Source organism: Abramis brama, assembly GCF_963993115.1.
Source record: "Abramis brama genome assembly, chromosome: 10".
Taxonomy (NCBI): Eukaryota; Metazoa; Chordata; class Actinopteri; order Cypriniformes; family Leuciscidae; genus Abramis; species Abramis brama.
Genome location: NC_139972.1, coordinates 8,145,692 through 8,167,982, shown reverse-complemented (window position 1 = coordinate 8,167,982; position 22,291 = coordinate 8,145,692). Strand labels below are relative to the sequence as shown.

Here is a 22,291-nt window from a genome sequence, read left to right as displayed (position 1 = left end):
TGTAAGTGTTAATTTTCAGCGCTGAGGAGCCGCTGGTGGCAGATCTAGGCAGGTGGAGCTGGGGAGGTGGAGGGGTTCAGAGGAACTTCAGGACCAGCTTACAGCAAACAAACAACCAGACTATTTAAATGTTGAGCAAGCGATCTCATTGGCTGCAGGATCAGCAGAGGCTAATCAGCTTGTGCCTTGCAGTAATGATGATGTGATTGGTTGCAGATTGCATGTAAAAGACCATCAGTCTGCGCCCTCTAGAGTTTCATGACTGATATGTTTTGCAGATGTGTGTACGTACCATCCTGGAGTTCCTGTGTTTCATGATGCTCTGAAGGTGAGTGCCTGAAGATCGTGGATATATTAAGTATTTATTCTTTTCATTCTAGGCCCTGTTTGTGTTTACACCTGGAATTAAGATGTGTTTTGGTCGATCGGATCGCAAGTAGACGAGGGAGACACATTCCCATTTACACCTGGTGTTTTAATAAGTCACTTTTGTCCACTTTAAACCACTTCTGTCCTGATTTCTTCAAGGGGAGGGTCTATGGGCGGGTAAATGTATAGGTTAAGTCAGATCTTTCGATCTAATGGACAGAATAAGCTCATGCAATTTACATATGAAGCAAGACCGGAGACGATGTAAAAACACACAGAATATACTGTCGTTTCTGCTCTGACAGACGCGAGATCAGCCGAATGCTGTGAGAGTGTGTTAGATATCAGGAATGGTGAGAGAACATTGTGCTTGAGTTTTTCATCAAAACAAACTTTACTTGGGTCTTCAGACGACAAAGTTTAAATCCCGTCTGCTATAGCTATACCCATAATGTTTAAGCATTAGATCAGTAGATGGTCTTTTGTGGCTGTAACACATTCGACCACATGAGCGTTCACACTACGAAAGCAATCCGACCGAATGTGTTTTCCACTACCTCTGGAAGTGGTTGAAAGTGGACAAGCTCAAAGCGCTTTACACCCGTTTACACCTGAACGTCGTCCACTTGTGATCCGATCGACCAAAACGCATCTTAATACCAGGTGTAAACAGGGCCATAGTGTCCGTATTGCATAATTGCCACTTAAGTGCACATAGCTTTTATTTTGTACTGTTTACTTGTACTTATTGGTGTCAGTCTTCTGAGAAATGTTTTTATATTGTTCTGGGTGCAATAATGCATGTTTTTCCCTTTAAAAGACACTCCAATGAACCCTCTGTCTTTCTTTATCTCTTGCTTTCTTCAGGGTTGGTCGTGTTGTAAGAGACGGACAACAGACTTCTCGGATTTTCTTAGTATTGCGGTAAGTGTCTCATTCTCAGATCTCAGCAGAACATTTTACATGCAAATAAATGTGTTTTTGTGTTCGATGGTGTCTAAACACAGCATGCTTCTTCAGAAGAAAAGAGAGAGAACAACTATTTTCTGTTTTGCATTGGTGTGCTTAAATTCTCAAATGGTCAGTTGCTAACCGATATCATAACCATGTAAAATTCCTTTATCTCTTCGATATCCACGAATTCTGTCACTGAGATAAAGCAAATGCATGCAAATGTCTCCTGTTTTATGTCTCGATCTCTGTCAGGGCTGCACTAAAGGTCCTCATAACAGCGAGAAGCCGCTTGAACCCGTGAAACCAGACGTGAAGGTCTCAGGAGAGAAGAAAGAGCTGGAGGATCTGAAACCCAGGTTTAATGAGTATATCATCCAGGCCCCCAAACCACTGGAGTCCATCCAGAGACCCAGGTAACTCTTCCTCCTCTTCATCATCATCATCATCATCATCGCTATAATGGCTGCTAAAGCTGCTTTGAAAGGATCTGTATTGTATAAAGCGCTTTATAAATGTTGTTTCAGCGCTGAGGAGCCGCTGGTGGAGCTGCAGAGGAAAGTCTCCCCGTCTCTGAACCAGACGCTTGAGAAACTCAGACTCGCAGACGCCGCTCAGCTCAAAGAGAAAGGTGACGTTACATCATTATAAGCTTGCAGGAGGTTCTAGATTCATTCTCGTTTTATTTAGTTACTTGACCATCTCATGCAAAACCTGACATGTGCATCTTTTTGACCTTCAGAAGAGGAAGGAAGTGAGGTCAAAATTGGGACCGCGTGTAAAAATGGAGGCTGCTCGAAGGTTAGAAGAACATTTGTTATTTATGTTATGGTAACTTTACAGTTAGTTAAAGAGGACCTATTATGCTTTTTCCATGTTCATATTTAGTGTGTAATGTTGCTGTTTGAGCATGAGGAACCCAGAGTTATTCTCTAGATCAGTGTCTCTGTTTCTGAACTTCCTGAAACGCCTCCATTATAGTCTTGAGTTTCTCCTGGGAACGAACACGTCACAATATTCCAAATTTAAATCATTCATATGCACAATAAAGGGGCGGGGCATGATTGAGTTAGTTAGTAGTGTGTTGAAACTGGAGGTTATGGTAAGGGGCGGGACATTTCCCAAACACACTTTAAGCGCTTCACCAATCACAACACACTGATACACTCGACCAATCAGAGCACAGTGTGCTTTTCAGAAGGAGGGGCTTCATAGAGACAGGAAGTAAACAGAGCGTTACTGACAGACTGGGAAGAGAGGAGCTGCAACAATGGAGAATATGGGAAAATAATTCGTTTTTTTAACATGAAAGCATGAAAACCTATTCTTGTAGAGCCCAAAAACAAAATCAAGACATCATATGGCCTATTAAACATCATTAAATGCATTATAACATTTTTTAATGTTTGTTAATAAAAGATACAACTGGTAAATGTCAGTTAATGTCAGCTCAGGAACATTACATAATATTAACAAATACAATTTTAGATTTGATCTATTTTATCTATTAGCATATTTATAAATGAAGATTAATAAATGTTTTAGAAGTATTTTTCATTGTTAGTTCACGTTTACTAATATACTTAATGTTAACAAATGGAACCTTACTGTATACAGTAGTATTAACCTTTTTTTTAATTAAATGTGTGCTAATATTATACCATTATGATTATCAGACATACAACGGACCGAAGACTGATGCAGAAACCTGTTCATATCATCCTGGAGTGCCCATCTTCCACGAGGGGTGAGGAGAATTTATAACTGATGCTGAAAAACGACTATTTCATCTTTTTAGACAGTATTTTATGAGCATGCATGGTTTCAGGATGAAGTACTGGAGCTGCTGTAAGAGGAAGACGTCTGATTTTAACTCATTCCTGTCTCAGGAGGGCTGTAATAAAGGATCACACCAGTGGAGGAAAGATACGGTGAGCCGAGCGATGGCTTCACATCCATCAGGTCAATATCACATGATATACTATGATTCTCAAATGCGTGTGTGTTTTCTGTCCCTGCAGGGTAACAAAGTGGCTCCATGTCGATTTGATTGGCACCAGACAGGAAGTCATGTGACCATGTCTATCTATGCAAAGAGCTCGAATCCTGAGCTTTGTTCTGTGGAAGCGAACAGCATCTCGGTGAGGGAGTTCGACTGTTTAAAGTGATATACTGTGCAATATATGTGTTTTTGCCATTGTCCAGTGTGGTGATGTTGTTTATTAATGGTCTGTACTTTTGTTGTCTGATGAATGATTTTTTTCGGCAGCTGAAAATGCGTCTGATCTTTGATGGAGAAAAAGAGTTTGAGCTGAAGATGAGCCTGTGGGGGGTGAGTTTCAGTGACCATCCATTATCTGTCCTTAAAACACATTTAGTGTCGTTGAGATAACATTATTGTTTTATTCATATTTTGAATACTTGTAATTATTCTGAAATACAATAAGTTAAAAAAAAATTTAAAAAATATTTCATTTTATTTCCTTTTTTATTTAAAGTAACAAATTATTTTGTTTAGTTTTACTAACTATAATAACACAATTTGTTTGATCTTATAAACTTTTTTTAATTAAAAAAAGTATCTTAATTATGATCTTAAAAAACATTTGTTCTAAAATCTGCTGAAGTGCTTGAAATTACTTTGTGAAATAATAAAAATAAAATATAAATATTAGATGGAAAGTAATGAATTTGAAATGTTGAAAGAAATCATATAAAGTTGAAGTGCTGAAATTTCTAAAGCTGAAATAAAAATAAAGCTTATAAGAACACATAACAAAAATACTGAAACAAAACTGAAATTAAAATGAAAGCTGAAAAAAAAAATCTAATTCAAAATAATAAATACTATAATATATATAAATAATAGTTAAATAATAACAACACTGGTAGACAAATCGTTTTTTTTTCGTTTTCGTTTTTTTTTTTAATGAATGAGGTAGTGGAAGGATAATTCAATAATTGACATATGTATATATTATATTTATTATATTTATTTATTATATTATATTTGTTTAACTATGTAATTCTCATACTTCCATTTATTTATGCCATATTTGATTGGATTACATTAGAACTAAAAAGTGTGAAAAAGAGACTTAACACTTTCAATTCAATGATTTATAGTGTGAATTTCATCCATTAGATGGCGTTACAGCACAAATAAGGGGAAAAGCACAATACCTGTTGTGTTTATTAGACATGATCCATTGAATTGTTTTGTCCCTGTATATTAATGACAAAAGAAGAAATCAAAGTTCATGATTTTGTAGTGTATTTGGGTCGTTTTGTTGATATATGATTGTGCGCTTGACAGGTGATTGACATCAGTAAGAGTGTTGTTAACATGATGGCCTCTAAAGTGGAGGTGGTCATGAAGAAGGCGGAGCCTATAACCTGGGCGCGGCTGGACACGCCCCCTCCAAAGCCTCAACCGACCAATGAGAAGAAAGAGGATCAAGACCAAGAGAAAATGATCGCTTGACTCCCGCCGACTCGCTCAGGCTCTCAGACAGCAGTGATCAACTAAACCTACATCCTCACCCGCTGTATGATCTGGCAAATCAGTGAGATTATTGATTTATTTAATTGGAGTTCATAACCATCTGAGGTAACACTTTACGGTAAGGGTACATGAATTACCATGAATTCATGTATAAATTCATGCATGAATTATGCATTCATTCATGCATTAATATCTCATGAATCATCATGAACTAACACGAGTTCAACGTTTTTCATTCATGACTTCATGGATGAACAACACCTTAATTAAAACATTAACTAAGAGGAGTACATCATCATGAATTATGATTTATTACGCATGATCATGATGTTTTCTTTGTTCACAGTTATGCCACCATTAATATCACATTGTTCATCAGTGTTTCAAGGACCTAGTCAACACTTCAGTTGAGGGGCCACACACATGATGAAGTCATTGATAGATAATGCTTAGTTAATGATGACTGCTGTATTTGAATGTCAACAGAATTCGTGTGCTATGAGCTGTGATTGGTCTGTTTTGGGGTCTGTCCAATACAGTAGTCAACATTAACTAAGCATTATCTATCAATGACTTCATCATGTGTGTGGCCCCTCAACTAAAGTGTTGACTAGGTCCTTGAAACACTGATGAACAATGTGATATTAATGGTGGCATTGAAAAACGTTGAACTCCTGTTAGTTCCTGATGATTCATGAGATATTAAAGGGTACATAACATACACAGTTTCACCTAATCTCATGTTAATCTTGAGTACCTATAGAGTAGTAGTGCATCCTTCATATCTCCAAAAAGTCTTTAGTTTTATCATATTTATAAAAGAAAAATACAGCTTTCCGATTCTCTCCGGAAAAAGCCGAGCTCCTGGAGCTATAGAGTGAACATATATTCACTTATGTGCTGATTTCCAGCGAAAGACAGAAATCTGATCCAGTTGTACTTACATGAATGGGGTCTTTTATCACTGGGAACGCTCCACGTTTTAATAGCAAACGATTTGCAAATCCAGCGTCGACCTGGGCCTTGTTAATAAAACATTTGTCACTGAAATGACCAGAACACACAACCGCACTTGCTACACTCCGTTGCTGCCCCGGAAAAACAAACTGCATCCACTGTTCCTGTAACGCTGGGTTCTTTGGGAAGCTGAACACGGTAAGCTTTCCCTCACATCCAAAAACACACTTTGAAGAGAATTCTTGAACAAATCCTATGCAGCGCTGCCGATGATTTCCTGTTGAAGCGCGTTGATGTGCGCGGTCTCGCTCTCCTCTGGTCGACGTGTGCGCGGGCCTGCTTTTCCGAGAGAAATGCTCATATAAGGAGTTCCACTCTCGTCTACGTCATTAGATCCACGATCGAAAAAAAACAGCCGAAACTTGTACCAACCCGGAAGTAAGATTTTCGGCACAGAAATTCTCCGTTATTCGTCCAAAATATTTTTTTTTAAACTTTGGCCATGTTTAGCATGAGAATCTCTTTAACACTTTAAACAACTCTGAATACATGAAACATCATTGTACCCCCCCCTTTAATGCATGAATGAATGCATAATTCATGTACCCTTACCGTAAAGTGTTACCATTAACGGTAGGAGCTGCTGCAATTTCAGTTATTTTTATATCACATCACAACAGTCAGCTAGTAATAACAAATTGTACTAGTTGGTTTTATTAATCAGGAACTTACTACTACCGTAATTACGGTAATTTTAACATGACATCAATGCAGTATCACTTTTTGGTATTTTTCCCCCATGCACATTTTTCCCACTTAATTTGTGGAAATGCTAATTTCATTGGGTGAACAGTTTGTTTAATATCTCTCACAGCCTTGTTTTCATTGGTGTCTGATTCAATATGGCATCTGAAGTCTTTCTAAAATGATTTCACTGAATTATAAAATTTCAATATGGCAATAAAACAGATGTTGTCCAGTAATTCTAGCTTTCCTGTAGAGGTGAGAGTAAGATGAGTCCAATTAATGCGCATCAAAATATCAAACAAAATGTAAAAAAAAAAGAAAAAAAAGTGTCTTGTCTGTATTTTGGTTATTTCCTCTGTTATGTTAGTGCTGTCAACATTTATACAAGCAAATATACTTGTTCCCTTTTTGTTGTTTTGTCATTCCATGTTGTTTTGATGATTTACAGCCTTAATTTTCATGTACATTCGCTCCTAAACAACAGTCTTAGCTGAGCTTAAGTTTAACAGTCTCAGTTCAGCTTGGATTAGGTTTGCTTGTGTCATTGATTGGGAACTTTTGATCATGTCGTGTCATGAATGAAGCAGCTTCAGACTCTTACTCTGGTTTGGCATTCTAGAAATAAACTGCAGTAAATCACTGAAAACTAGAATGAAATATAAGTGTGTTTATGTGAATCTGATGGATCTATTGTTTATTAGACTCTCATGTTACTGTAAACATTAAATTATTGTACTGTACTCTCAAATTTGTTTTTCTGTCTTATCATTCAGTCTAACTTCAGGAGATTTTACTTGCCAAATGCTCAAATAGCATGTGTTATTTTATTTTTGTAAAACATAGTGCTTTATTAGGGAGAATTTCTCTGGAATTTTTTATAAAACCATTCCATCACATGAAGGTTTTATTAACTATTTGTACTCATTCTACATTGACTGTCAGTTTTTACACAGTGTTCAAACCAGACGCGACGCCGCAACACGCAAAAAAAAAAAAAAAAAATCATGTTACATACATTTTTTTTCTAACCATCTATTTATTTGAAGTCCCGACTGGAACATCAACTTACAAAATATGACAATGAAAATCTCAGGTATTGTTTATGTGCTTTACTTAATGTAAAAAGCGTCTAATGAGTGTGTGAATATCTTTTGTGAGTGACCTTTAGACACACTGACAGCAATGGATAATAATTCACCTCAAAAACTGAATATAAAACAAACAAGAACGTTGAAACTGTCAACTCGGTGTGATCAAATAAGTCTATTCTATGACAAAGATTGTTTCAGTCACTCGATATTTTTATTAATGTTAAAGTAGTGTTATATGAATTTAAGGATTTGTAACCAGGGGCGGCTGGCCAATATAGGGCGCTAGGCGCTAAAATATATTTTGCTTTCCATTCTTACTTTTTTAAACAACGGGCACAGATCCAGCATGAGGGATTTGAAGCACCTGTCTGAGAAAGTAACGAAACAGTCAGGAGCAGTTTTAACATGAAGTGTCAAGGCATCTGATGCACAGAAGCCAATGGCACGTGTCACTATGCTTATTGCCACATCCGGTCTTCATTGGCATGTGCCAGTGGATAGTGGCGTGTGTCACTGACATTACAGCGAGATTCGCGACACACTGACACGACACCTGACCTGACTGACACCCAGAGATGGCCATACATACATGGAAATGTATTTAAAATACAAATACAAAATACTGTGTGGAAAAAAAATATTTAAATACAAATACAAAATACTGTGTGATTTTTTTATTTATTTAAATACAAATACAGTATTTTGTATTTTGAAAATACACAAAATACATGTGAAATTGGCCAGCCAGTGCAGGTATAGGTCACAGTGAATGAAGAAACTACATAGGCCTACTGACTTTTCATTCCTAACCTCATCTCTGCCCTCTCTGTCTGTCTTTCTTTCTTTCTTTCTTTCTTTCTTTCTTTCTTTCTTTCTTTCTTTCTGGCAATTACAAATAAACTTATGCAAAATAGCAGCCATATACTTATTTCTGGTTACAATGTAGTCTATTACTTGTGGTGAACACTATTAAAAAATTCATACTGTATGTAAAACTGTGGGAACCTTTTCTGCTATCTAGCAAATATCTAGCGATATGACCAAAATCTCAATTTTTTTTTTTTTTGTCCAATACTTTTAAAGTAATTTTATGTTTATTTTTATGTAAAGTTTATTAAAATTAGAAAGTGTATCTAAAATTTAAAATTAGAATTAATTTAGATTCATTTGACACTATTTACTTCTTTTTGATTATTATTTTTTATGTACAATAAAACTAAAAGCTGAAGATGTTTGTGGAGTATCATTCATCAGTGCTTCTTTTTCCACTCCAACGTTCCAGCAATTCCTGCCCACTAAAAGCTGCATGGATAAATTTGCTTATACCCCATAGGCCCATCTATGTAAACGATTTAGAAAAAGTTCCATCAATTCACACTTTATATCATCACTATGATATGTAGTGTCATATCACCCAGCCCTAACATGCTATAATGCTTTAATGCTTTAAACACATTTGACAAGCTAGTTGATAAAAATCAACAACCGGTCAAGACTGATTGGCTAACGCTATTTTCCCACTTGTCTGTGCTCTTTTATTTTTTCATGTTAACTGAAGTGAATAATGCACCATTTTAACTTTAATCAACAGAATTGATCATGACATTCTGAGCTAGTGAATGTCTGAACTAGTTGATGCAAAAAATCAGTACCCTGATAAAGAGGTTGACTGGCAAAAAGTATTTTATGTATTTTGAAAATACAAAATTACTCATCTTAAATGTTTTTTAAATACAAATTACATTTGATTTTTTTCCAAAGGCTTTAAAATACAAAATAGTATTTTGTATTTCAAATACGTATTTTAAATACATGTATCTGAAATACTGCCCATCCCTGCTGACACCGAGTCGCGGAACAGAAGCCGTGCACCAGCGCTCATAGAGATCTCTACATGGGTCTGCCGTGCACGTGCAGGACTGTGTGGGAGCGCGCGCGTACGTGACACCGTTATTGATTTGAACGTAACAAATAAAAAGTGAACATAAATGATCAGAGTTGATGTTTCGCCATTTAAACAGCCAGAATCGATTCCATACTAAGTATAAAATGCAAAGTGTTTCATGGAAACCTTCACAAAAGCTAAGACACGAATGTTCGTGTAACTACTTGACAGAAACGGCGGTGGATTTTGTGAATCTGAATGTGATCAAAGGTTGATCAAGGTGAGTGTTCAGGTCTCGAGACGTTTTACAGGTGACTTCCGCATTTAGGCCAATATTAGCCTATTTCCCCTAAAGGACATATTCGTTATTTTATATGTGTTTGATATTTTTCATTTTAGAGCAAAACATGGTTTCATTGTTTCGTGTTGTCTGTGGTTTATTTAGCATGTGTGTTAATATACGACTAACATTGTGTATTTGAGTCAACGCCGCGTCTCATGATCCTGTTTCTCTGAATCTCAGGTTCCGTTCAGCTGAATTATTGTTTGTCATTTCCATTCAGAGTCAGTGGTGAAGATCAGATTCTGTTTCAGCTGTTCAGCTTCATCATGGATGAAACTCAAACATCCAGAGATGAAGATGTGTATCCAGGTTGCAGGTATTTTGAATAAACTCCAGATTAAATCATCTTTAAATTATAGGCAAGAAGGTGTTTTTATTAAGTTAAAAACTGTAATTTTAGTGAAAACCATAAGACCAGCCAGTTTTTTAATTAAAATACCTCTTAAGAACTTATCTGAAAATATTATCACCATTAATTATTATTTTTTTGTGTTATAGTTCAGTTCATCAGAAGAGATCAGAGCCAGAGCCCAGCTGTGTGTCTATGAGGAGTGACGCGTCTATGGATAATATAATACATTTTAAGAGTGAATATACACAGACTGATCTCAGGTATTACATTTCTATAAAAATATGATTATAGTATGGCATTTTATATTATCAAAACATTATCAGTAATATATTCTACAAGATATTAACAATGTACAAGAAGAATGTTTTAATGTAATATTTTAATGCATACAGTATAGTGTTGCTCACACAGAGAGACATCTGTGAAATAACTAATTTGAATGTACAATTTTTGTAATAACAGTGTAAAATAAATAATCATTAAGAGTGTAAGTTTTTAATTGATAAATGGCTATGTAATATGTTGAATATGGCAAATATGTTTAACTTTAAACTCTGTTATAGTTCAGTTCATCAGAAGAGATCAGAGCCAGAGCCCAGCTGTGTGTCTATGAGGAGTGACGCGTCTATGGATAATATAATACATTTTAAGAGTGGAGATACACAGACTGATCTCAGGTATTACATTTCTATAAAAATATGATTAAAGTATGGCATTTTATATTATCAGAACATTATCAGTAATATATTCAAGATATGAGAAATTATTTTTGGACATTGCTTACAGTTATTTTGTATGTGTTGCATATGATACAGATAAAATGAATTAAGAGTAAAAAGATGATACATAGATAAACTTCTCGTCTGGCAAAACACCGGTGTATCATATTTTACACAACTCCCAGTTTTACTCTGAGATTTGAATGAACTGATTGCATTGAATGAACTAGTCATTCAACCCGAACTTCCATCGCAAGGACGACTCTTGCAGGACGTTTCTCAGTGATACACTACTCAGTTTGAGGTACATTATGGGATGTTGCAACTGTAATTTACCATCAACATTAACAAGTGCATGTACATCAACAAACCGATTATTTTACTTATACTTATTTATTTACAGAGTATTTTTCTAATTTATTGCGGTGAACATGTGGAAACTATATCAATAACAGTGCATACATTAGCCGAGCTCTAGCGTGAATGACTGATGTAACAAACTTTGGTAAAACAAATCTTGCTCCATGCTTAATCTTTCCTCAAAGTAGTGAGAACGACAGACAATCTGCATTAATAGACACAGTTATAGGTAATAGTGTCCCACAACTGATTAGCTGAAGAATTTCAGTAAGACAGTAATAATGTGAGTTAGACAGTTAGCAGGAGAACTACACAATATAAAACTCAAAACTAAGTATTTTGAACACCATCTTTCAAGAGCAAGCGGTTTGCGAATCCTGCATTGAGATTTGAGAAACAGTCGTCAGTGAAATAAAGGGAACACAGCAAAAGTTTAGGAGTTTAATAAAAGTGAATTTTTACCACTGATTCCTCACATGTTCGTCCTTGGGCAGTGAAAAAAACTGGCTTTACCTTCACATTGTAGAGCACAGCGTTTTCTCGACATAATAATAATAATAATAATAATTCGTTACATTTATATAGCACTTTTCTAGGTACTCAAAGCGCTTTACATGGAAGGGGGAAATCTCCTCAACCTCCACCAATGTGCAGCATCCACCACTTGATGCTGTCCAGTATCCACAGGAATCAGCTGTAGTGTTTGAGGTTCAAGTTTTCCCTGGTGTCTGTGCGCGCAATAAGTGGCGGGCAATATACTAATGTTTCGTCTTGACGTCACAACGAAACGGCTCAACGAAACGTTTGAAAACAATTTGTTTTATTTATTTATCACTACATGAAAGATCATTTTCAAAAATGTATAATAGGGGCCCTTTAATGTATGTAGTGCTACTCACATATGAGAGACTTAGTTCATTTTACAGGTTTTTTTATCAACATTGCTAAAATAAGTTCTTTAAGGATAAATTGTGATTTTTTTTTTTTTTTAATACAGTAATTCAATGTATTAACATAATCTATTTATGTTATAGTTCAGTTCATCAGAAGAGATCAGAACCAGAGCCCAGCTGTGCCTCTATGAGGAGTGACGCGTCTATGCATAATATAATACATTTTAAGAGTGAAGATACACAGACTGATCTCAGGTATTACATTTCTATAAAAATATGATTATAGTATGACATTTTATATTATCAGAACATTATCAGTAATCTATTCGAAAAGATATAAACAATGTACAAGAAGAATGTTTTAATGTAATATTTTAATGCATACAGTATAGTGTTGCTCACACAGAGAGACATCTGTGAAATAACTCGTTTCAATGTACAATTTTTGTAATAACAGTGTGAATTAAATAATCATGAAGAGTGATTGTTTTATTGATAAATGTATATGTAATATGTTGAATATGGCAAAAATTTATAACTTTGAACTCTGTTATAGTTCAGTTCATCAGAAGACATCAGAACCAGAGCCCAGCTGTGTGTCTATGAGGAGTGACGTGTCTATTATTCGGCCAGTAGATTTTAAGAGTGGAGATACACAGACTGATCTCAGGTATTACATATCAACAAAATATATGATTAAAAAAAGACATTGTGTTTTTTAATACTGTGGTATTTCATTTTACAGCCATGAAGTCCTCAACAGGTTTAGGTCAAATCTGATGAAGAAGTTTGAGTGTCTGTATGAGGGAACAGCACAGCAGGGAAACCCAACACTCCTGAATGAGATTTACACAGAGCTCTACATCACAGAGAGTGAGAGTGGAGAGATCAGTAATGAACATGAGGTGAGACAGATTGAGACACAATCCAGGAGAGCAGCAACAGAGGACACACCGATCAAATGCAATGACATCTTTAGACCTTTACCTGGACAAGACAAACCCATCAGAACTGTGCTGACAAAGGGAGTCGCTGGCATTGGAAAAACAGTCTCTGTGCAGAAGTTCATCCTGGACTGGGCTGAAGAGAAAGAGAATCAGGACGTCCAGCTCATATTTCCTCTTCCTTTCAGAGAGATCAATCTGATGAAGGACAAAACACTCAGTCTTTCAGATCTACTTCATGTATTTTTCCCTGAAACTAAAGAAATGGAAATATCCAGTGACAAATATAAAGTGATGTTCATCTTTGATGGTCTGGACGAGTGTCGTCTGTCTCTGGATTCTCAGAGCGATGTGAAGTTGTGTGATGTAAGTGAATCAGCCTCAGTGGATGTGTTGCTGACGAACCTCATTGTGGGGAATCTGCTTCCCTCTGCTCTCATCTGGATCACCTCCAGACCAGCAGCAGCCAATCTCGTCCCCTCTGAGTGTGTCCATCGAGTGACAGAGGTACGAGGCTTCAATGATCCACAGAAGGAGGAATACTTCAGGAAGAGAGTCAGTGATCAGAGTCTGGCCAATACAATCATCACACACCTGAAGTCATCAAGGAGCCTCTACATCATGTGCCACATCCCAGTGTTCTGCTGGATCTCAGCCGCTGTTCTGGAGAAGATGTTGAGCGAAGCAGAGACTGGAGAGATTCCCAAGACTCTCACTCAGATGTACACACACTTCCTGATCATTCAGACCAACATCAAACATGAGAAGGACTATGAGAAGAACGTGACTGATGAAGACATGATCCTCAAACTGGGGAAACTGGCTTTTCAGCAGCTTGTGAAAGGCAATGTGATCTTCTATGAGGAAGACCTGAGAGAGTGTGGCATTGATGTGACAGAAGCATCAGTTTACTCAGGATTGTGCACTCAGATCTTCAGAGAGGAGTTTGGCTGGTATCAGGGGAAAGTCTTCTGCTTTGTTCATCTGAGTGTTCAGGAACATCTAGCGGCTCTATATGTGCATCTCTCCTGTACAATCAACAACAGAAATGTGTTTGACCCAATCACCAAACAGAGTTTGCAGTCTAAAGTCAAAGACTTGTTTCAGCCCATGTTTAAACATGTTTCATTATCTGCGCTGCATCAGAGAGCTGTGGATGAGGCTCTACAGAGTAAAAATGGACATCTGGATCTTTTCCTGCGGTTCCTTCTGGGTCTGTCAGTGGAGTCTCATCAGATTCTTCTACAAAGACTAATGAAACAGAGAAGCAGATCTGACAGCAATAAGAAAACATTTGAGTACATCAAGGAGAAGATCAGGATCATTGACTCTCCAGAGAAATCCATCAATCTGTTCCACTGTCTGAATGAACTGGGTGATCTTTCACTAGTGGAGGAAATACAACAGTATCTGAAATCTGGAAGAATAAAGGAAGTCAAACTCTCTTCATCTCAGTGGTCAGCTGTAGTCTTTGTGTTGTTGACATCAGAGGAGAAGCTGGACAAGTTTGATATTAATGATTTTGTTGGAAGAGACAATAAAACTGAAATACTAAAGGTTCTTCAGAAGCTTCTTCCTGTGATTAAAGAATCCAGATCAGTTCAGTAAGTATCAATCAGAACAATCAGTTCACTGTTAAAACATCAGGAAAATAAAAGTTCATGAATTTTCAGTGCTGCAGATGTTGTCTAGAGACGGTGACAATGTAAAATTCCTTCAGACATTCAAACAAAGTCAGAAAATGTGTGTATGAATAAAAAAATCAGGTTTACTAGTTGAATGTTCTTGCACATAAAGAAGGAATTTAAATATTTAAAATAAATGATAAAGAAATTAAGACCAATCAAACAACTGGAGAAACAGCTACTTTATCAAGTAGCTCAAATCTCCTAAAAACATTTGATGTATGGTTTACACAGTCATACATTTAAATTTTACTATTAGATGGACAATTAAACATTACTTGATGTTTAGATTAAAGTTTACTAAAACTGAACATTTTAACTTTACTGTGAAATTGACAATTAAGAATCAAATCACTGAGTATCTGAAACTAGTGATGGTTCTCTAGTAAAGTGCAGATTTAATCTGTAGCAACGACTCTTACATAACAAGAATAGCAATGAACAATGAGACATTTAAAATTATTTACTAGCCATTACAAGCAAATATTAGGAATGGAATTTCAAAAATATTTTAAATGTATCTATTAATCTGTTGTGCGTATCTATTTTGACAGTGTGCAGTTTCGTTTTGCAGTGTGTAATTGGCCATCGGTCCTCTCAGCAGCAAGAAAAACTAAACTTTTATTCAGTGGATTATGTATAGCCTTGAAAGAGCGCTTCCTTTACAATCATTATAAAGCTGTCACTCATCTCAGTTCACAATCTCATAAAGTTATATTATAAACAATAAAGTTGTCTACACTGCATAAAGAAAATCTGTCTTTATGTTAATGAGAGTATGTTAAAAATTTTACATTGTTAAATTATATTGGAACTGAAATTAGTTGGAAAGCTATTTAATAGTGTTTAAATTATTCGATTTGGTTTTCTTAGGTTGAGTGAAAATTCTGGTGTGGTTGGCTAAAACACTTACACTAACTCTTACCACTGCAAAAACACGTTGTAAATAGAAACATTTGACTATTTGATAGTGTTTAAAATATTCTATTTGATTTTCATCTCTCTACAGGTTGAGTAATTGTGGCGTCACAGATGAAGGTTTTGCTGCTCTGACTTCAGCTCTGAGATCAAACCCTGAACACCTGAGAGAACTGAATCTGTCTTTTAATAAAATAGGAAAATCAGTGAATCTGCTGTCTGATGTACTACAGAATCCTCACTGTAAACTGGAGAAACTGAGGTAAGATCAAATTTGACTCTCACACATGAATCACAATGTAAAGTATATTTGAAGTGTTCAGCCTCTTTCTGCTGCTGTGAGTTCAGATTATTGAGCTGTAAATGATTGAACACATGAGCTGATCCTCAATAACATGAAACTGCAGGACTGAGAGTCACACTGAAATACACACTTTCACACACAATCAACATTTCAGTCTCTTGACTTTAAACAGACTCGAGCTCAACACAGTCAGAACTGAGAAATGAAGAACATGCTGGATTCATTCTTACGGTTAATTATGTTCATCTTTCTGCATTGACACTTTCTAAAGGATTGTTTTTATTTTTTTAAAATGAAAACACACACACTAATTGACACTCCATATAACATAGTACAGATCTACGTAACAGTAAAACGTACTCGGTTACTAACGTAACCTCGGTTCTCTCTAGAAGAGGGAACGAGTACTGCGTAAGTAGCTTACGCTAGGGGAAAACCTCTTTTCCACGAGATATTGAAGCCAAAAAATTATCCTATAATTTTGTATTATTGCAAAACGCGTTGCAGCAGCATGCAGACATGGGTGAGACAGCTCGCGCGCCCATTGGCTGCTCTGCGGCAACTGCATCAGCCTAGAGGTTACGTTAGTAACCGAGTACATTCTCTTACGAGAGGTCTCTCGTACTGCGTAAGTATCTTACGCTAGGGGACCCAATGCAAAACGCCGTGCGTGCTGGGATCTAACACCAATAACCCTGAAGGCGAAGCCCAGGATTTACAGTGCATAATCACCAGGGGAACTTACAGAGAGTCCTGGAAAGAGGAGGAGGAACCACTCTATCAATATACAGCAGCGTTCATAGACGCAATTTTGCCCATAGCATATACAGTCGGCAGCGCGCAGCAGCACAGCGGGAGGTGCAGGCTTGGAGAAAACTGCCAGACGAGTCCTCAGAGTCGCCATAGGCAGTAGCTCGCAGTGAGGGCAGCCGCCGTCGGCGAGCGCGAGCGCTGCGTGATCTTCACCCAGGCAGGAAAAGCAGATAACATGGCGGTCCCCGTCGCTGAGTGGGGCTCGGCATGAGCCGCAGGAAGGCATCTTGAAAAAGACGCGAGCTCTTTTAGAGTGTGTGTCGCGCCAGCGAACACACACACACACACACACACACACACACACACACACACACACAGAACAGAGAGTAAAAGGTTATAGGCACCGGATAGCGCAGCAGGAGCGGCAGTAGAAGGCGGCGTGGCCAGCAGCTTCAGGTGATGGCTCGTCCCGCTGAAAGGCTTCTTCAGACGGCGCGGCTTCTCTCTCGGGATCCAACGATGCGTGAGCTTCGCTGAAGAGATGAAAAATCAGGGATCAGCTGCCCCGAGCCTTCCTTTTATAGGCCTAAGCCACGCCCGTTTCGGCGGGACATGACGCAGTGGGCGCGAAGCGCCCTCATTGGTCTGACGTCACTATAGGCCTCGCTCGGTAGGCTGATGCAGTTGCCGCAGAGCAGCCAATGGGCGTGCGAGCTGTCTCGCCCATGTCTGCATGCTGCTGCAACGCGTTTTGCTTCAATATCTTCAATTTGCTTCCATAATTTATTGGCTTCAATATCTCGTGGAAAAGAGGTTTTCCCCTAGCGTAAGCTACTTACGCAGTACGAGAGACCTCTCGCAAGAGAACTAACGTATGTAGTGAATAGTCTTATTTATTAAAGCAGATTGAACACAAGACTGACTTTTAACATAGTGCAAATAAGAGATTATTTTTCCTGATTGAATGATACTTTAGATGTTTTAAGATCATGTTTTGTGACATTTTATATTTCAATCTAATGATCCATCAAACGTATTAAAACCCATAGATATCATATAATAAAAGCTAGATGTCTCGTGCGCGCTGCTGGCCAATGGAGGTCGACGTCCGCACACGGCGGCCATCTTGCCACATGGGAGCTCGCTCACTCGTAACATGGTGCATGTACTTTTAAATAACCATAACTTGCTCAATTTTCTACCGATTTTCAAACGGTTTGGTTTGTTATAAACATCAGAGATGTAGTTATGACACTGCATACATATGAATAATTATAACAATGGACTTCCATATGAAAGAATTATAGCAACGTTAATAACGTTTGTAAGAAACCAAACCGTTTGTAAATCCGTCAAGATTTCAGCGAGATAAGAGGATTTGTGTGCGTGCTGATCACTCACCTTAATTCACAGCTTCCCTGTGGTAAGATGGCCGCCGGTGATGCCGGAAGTGACTCTGCCTTAAGACATCTAGCCTTTATATGATATCTATGGATCCACCTGCTCACTGGCTTCGACCCATTCTCCCGGATTCTCCTTCGACGATCCCCTGCTACCACCCTTCTTTCTGTGCTCGCCGTGGAAGAGCTACTCTTCAGAATCTTCGCTCTTTGAATAGTCTATTTTCTTTTCTTTTATGTCTGTCTCTGTCCCTGGAGTCACCCTTACCCGACTTGGATGCTGAAGAACATCTTAGTCTGTTTAATTCTGCATGCTCTGAGGTTTTAAATACCACTGCTCCTCTAAAAGCTAAGAAGTTAAAACCTAAAACTGAACCATGGCTCAATGATACCATCCGCTCTCTGAGGCAAGCATGTAGAAAAGCAGAACATAAATGGAAAAGTGATGTTACAAATTTCCTATGAAATGCTCAAAAACTGCATTAGTGCTTTTCAGAAAGCTATGATATCTGCTAAGTCTAAGTATTTTTCTAATTTAATTTAAGAAAAACCCATCATAGTTCTAAAGCCTTATTTTCTGTGTTAAATTCTGCTCTAAATCCTCCTGTAAATGTGATTTCAAATCCCTCAGTATCATTATGTGAAGTTTTCTCAAGGTTTTTCTGTGAGATCACCTCTCTAAGATCTAAGATACAACCATCTGCTAATGTCCCACCTGAACTTTGTTGTTCTTCAGCCATATGGAGTGTCTTTGACTCAGTTTCTCTTCTGACGATTACATTACTTTAAATGAGTCCACCCCGCAAGATTACTGTTATAAACATGAACCTCGTCTGAAAGGCAAAGGAGGAGGTGTTGCTGTAATTTATAGTAATATTTTTAGAATTACTAAGAAGTCTTGTTTAAAATATAATTATTTTGAGGTGTTGGTGCTTAATATAGCAATATATTGTGTAAATGATAAATCACATTTGAGATTTGTGTTGGCTACTGTATACAGGCCACCAGGGCACCATAAAGATTTTATCAAAGAATTTGCTGACTTTCTATCAGAGTTAGTTCTGGCTGCAGATAGAGTCCTAATTGTTGGTGATTTTAATACACATGTAGATAATGAAAAAGACACATTGGGATTGGCATTTAAAGACATTTTAAACTCAATTGGAGTTAGACAACACGTGTCAGGACCTACTCATCGTCGTAATCATACTCTAGATCTAATATTATCACATGGAATAGATGTTGATGCTGTTGAAATTCTGCAGCAGAGCGATGACATCTCAGATCATTATCTAGTCTCGTGTAAACTTCATTTAGCCAAGGCTGCAAAGCCGACTCCGTGTTATAAATATGTTAGACCTATCACTTCTGCCACTAAAGATTGCTTTATCAATAATCTTCCTAATCAGTTTCATCATCTCAGCATCCCAGATAGCTTAGAAGAACTAGATAAAGCGACAGAAACTTTTAACGCTCTCTTTTCCAGCACTTTAGACACAGTTGCTCCGTTGCGCTTAAAGAAGATTAAAGAAAATAGTCCAATGCCGTGGTACAACGAGCACACTCAGGCCCTTGAGAGAGCAGCCAGAAAAATGGAACGCAACTGGAAGAAAACAAAACTAGGCAAGGCAAGTTTATTTATATAGCACATTTCATACACAATGGCAATTCAAAGTGCTTTACATAGAGTAAATTAAAATAATAAAAAGAAATAAGAATAATTAAAACAGTTTAGAAAAATAAAATAAAATACAGTACAGTACAAACAGTCGGACGAACATCGGCACAATGCTCAATCAGTAAATGCATAGCTAAACAGATGTGTTTTGAGTCTGGATTTGAATGTGACTACAGTAGGAGCACATCTGATCTCCTCTGGAAGCTGGTTCCAGCATAATAGCTAAAAGCGGACTCGCCATGCTTAGAGTGAACCCTTGGTATTTCTAGCTGATATGATCCTAGTGATCTGAGTGATCTGCTGGGTTTATATTCAGTGAGCATATCTGCAATGTATTGAGGTCCTAGGCCATTAAATGATTTATATACTAGTCATAATATTTTAAAATCAATCCTAAATCTAACTGGGAGCCAGTGTAAAGACCTGAGGACTGGTGTGATATGTTCATATTTTCTGGTTCTGCTCAGAATCCTGGCGGCAGCGTTCTGTATGAGCTGCAACTGTCTTATGGTCTTTTTGGGAAGGCCAGTGAGGAGTCCATTACAATAATCCACCCTGCTGGTGATGAAAGCATGAACAAGTTTCTCTAAGTCTTGTCTGGAAAAAAAAAGCATCTAATTCTTGCAATATTTTTCAGATGATAGTATGCTGATTTAGTTATTGCTTTGACATGACTACTGAAACTAAGGTCTGACTCTATTGTCACAACAAGATTCCTGACTTGATGTTTAGTTGTTTGACCCCTAGAGTGAAGGTATGCGTTCACCTTGAGAACTTCATCTTTGTTTCCAAACGCAATGACTTCAGTTTTGTCTTTGTTTAACTGAAGAAAGTTTTGACACATCCAACTGTTGACTTCATCAATGCATTGGCACAGGGAGTCAATGGGGCTGTAATCGTTAGGCGATAGGGCTAAGTAGAGCTGTGTGTCGTCTGCATAGCTGTGGTAAGCAATTTGGTTCTTTCTCATTATTTGGCTCATTGGGAGCATATACAGGTTGAACAGGAGTGGCGCAAGAATTGAGCCTTGAGGGACTCCGCATGTCATGGATGTCCACTTAGACTTATGGTCTCCTATACTCACATAATAACCTCTCCCATCTAAGTATGACCTGAACTATTTTAGGACTATCCCAGAAAGCCCCACCCAGTTTTCCAGCCTGTCAAGAAGTATGTTGTGATCAACAGTGTCAAATGCAGCACTGAGGTCGAGTAGCACCAGCACTGATAATTTGCCTGAATCAGTATTTAAGCGAATATCGTTTATTATCTTGATGAGCGCTGTCTCTGTGCTGTGGTGCGGTCAGAAACCAGATTGAAAATTGTCAAAGTATCCATTCGAGCATAAGTTGTTCAGTTTTTTTTTTTTTTGTGTGTGTGTGTGTGTGTAGTAGAGACAGGTTTATCCATTGCCCTCTGTTTTATGTTGTTTGTATATTTGTTTATTTGTCTGATCATTTGTTTTCTTTTTGCATTATGCACTCTTTCCTTGTTTGTCATCAACAAGTTTATTGGTCTGATACTTGTTTTTTCCGCATTTATATTTGTCTATATTTATTTTTTGCTGTGGCTTTCTGTATGTACTTATATGTATTGTATTGCTTGCTTAATAAAAAAAAAGAAGAAGAATTTGTTCAGCTGATTGAAGACAACTGTTTAAATTGCTGTTTATAATATTTGAGAAGAAAGTCTGTCTAGCTTTGCCTAGTTTCATATTGAAAGCATGAAGCCTGTCTTTGTAGATGTTATAATGGACTACAAGTTTAATCTTCCGCCACATGCGCTCAGCTTTTCTGCTTTGTCTTTTCATATTTTGCACTGCTGTTGAGTTTCTCCAAGGTGCTTTTTGTCTGCCACTCTTCTTCCTGACTTTCACAGGAGCAATATCATCAAATACACTTTTAACTTTTGAGTTAAAGGGGGGGTGAAATGCTATTTCATGCATACTGAGTTTTATACACTGTTAAAGAGTTGGATTCCCATGCTAAACATAGACAAAGTTTCAAAAATTTAATTACAAGTACGTTTGAAGGAGTATTTCTGTGCCAAAAATTGTCCTTCCGGTTTGTCACAAGTTTCGGAAAGTTTTTTTCGAGTATGGGTCTGCGTGAAGTGAGTTGGGGTGGAATTTCCTTATATGGGTCCTAAGGGCTCTTCTCCCGGAACAGCGCGAGCGCATCTGTAGACCAGAGCAAGAGAGCGAAAGCAGTACGCCATCAAAACGCTCTGCTTGGCTTTAGGAAAGTCAATGTCACCAAAGAAGTGTGTTTTTGGTTGCCAGGGCAAGACAACCCTGCACAGATTCCCAAAGAACCCAGCGTTAAGGGACCAGTGGATGGAGATTGTTTTTTCGAAGCATCAAGGGAGTTGTGCAAGACTGTTTGTTCCCTGCATTTCAACGATGATTGTTTTATAAACAAAGGCCAGATTGACGGAT

At 37.6% G+C, this 22,291-nt stretch overlaps 3 protein-coding genes across 3 annotated transcripts in view; 2 read left to right on the top strand and 1 right to left on the bottom strand.

The window, feature by feature from the left end:
* Positions 1-22,291, bottom strand: part of LOC311090821 (NACHT, LRR and PYD domains-containing protein 3-like) — a 430,276-nt gene that overhangs the window by 162,387 nt on the left and 245,598 nt on the right. The gene's annotated exons all lie outside the window — the stretch shown is intronic.
* Positions 1-22,291, top strand: part of LOC311090817 (NACHT, LRR and PYD domains-containing protein 3-like) — a gene marked incomplete at its 5' end in the record, with an annotated part of 78,610 nt that overhangs the window by 30,860 nt on the left and 25,459 nt on the right. The window contains one exon of the mRNA XM_084126364.1: positions 15,811-15,981. Coding sequence (XP_083982490.1) covers positions 15,811-15,981 — 171 coding nt within the window. The remainder of the gene's footprint in view (positions 1-15,810; positions 15,982-22,291) is intronic.
* On the top strand, positions 272-4,937 carry LOC311091230 (cysteine and histidine-rich domain-containing protein 1-like; the record flags this gene model as incomplete). The annotated part of the gene is made up of 10 exons (XM_084127051.1): positions 272-328; positions 1,237-1,293; positions 1,576-1,736; positions 1,848-1,951; positions 2,063-2,121; positions 2,997-3,067; positions 3,149-3,251; positions 3,342-3,461; positions 3,590-3,652; positions 4,637-4,937. Coding segments are annotated over 10 exons (963 nt in total), but the record flags the coding sequence as incomplete, so codon positions are not given.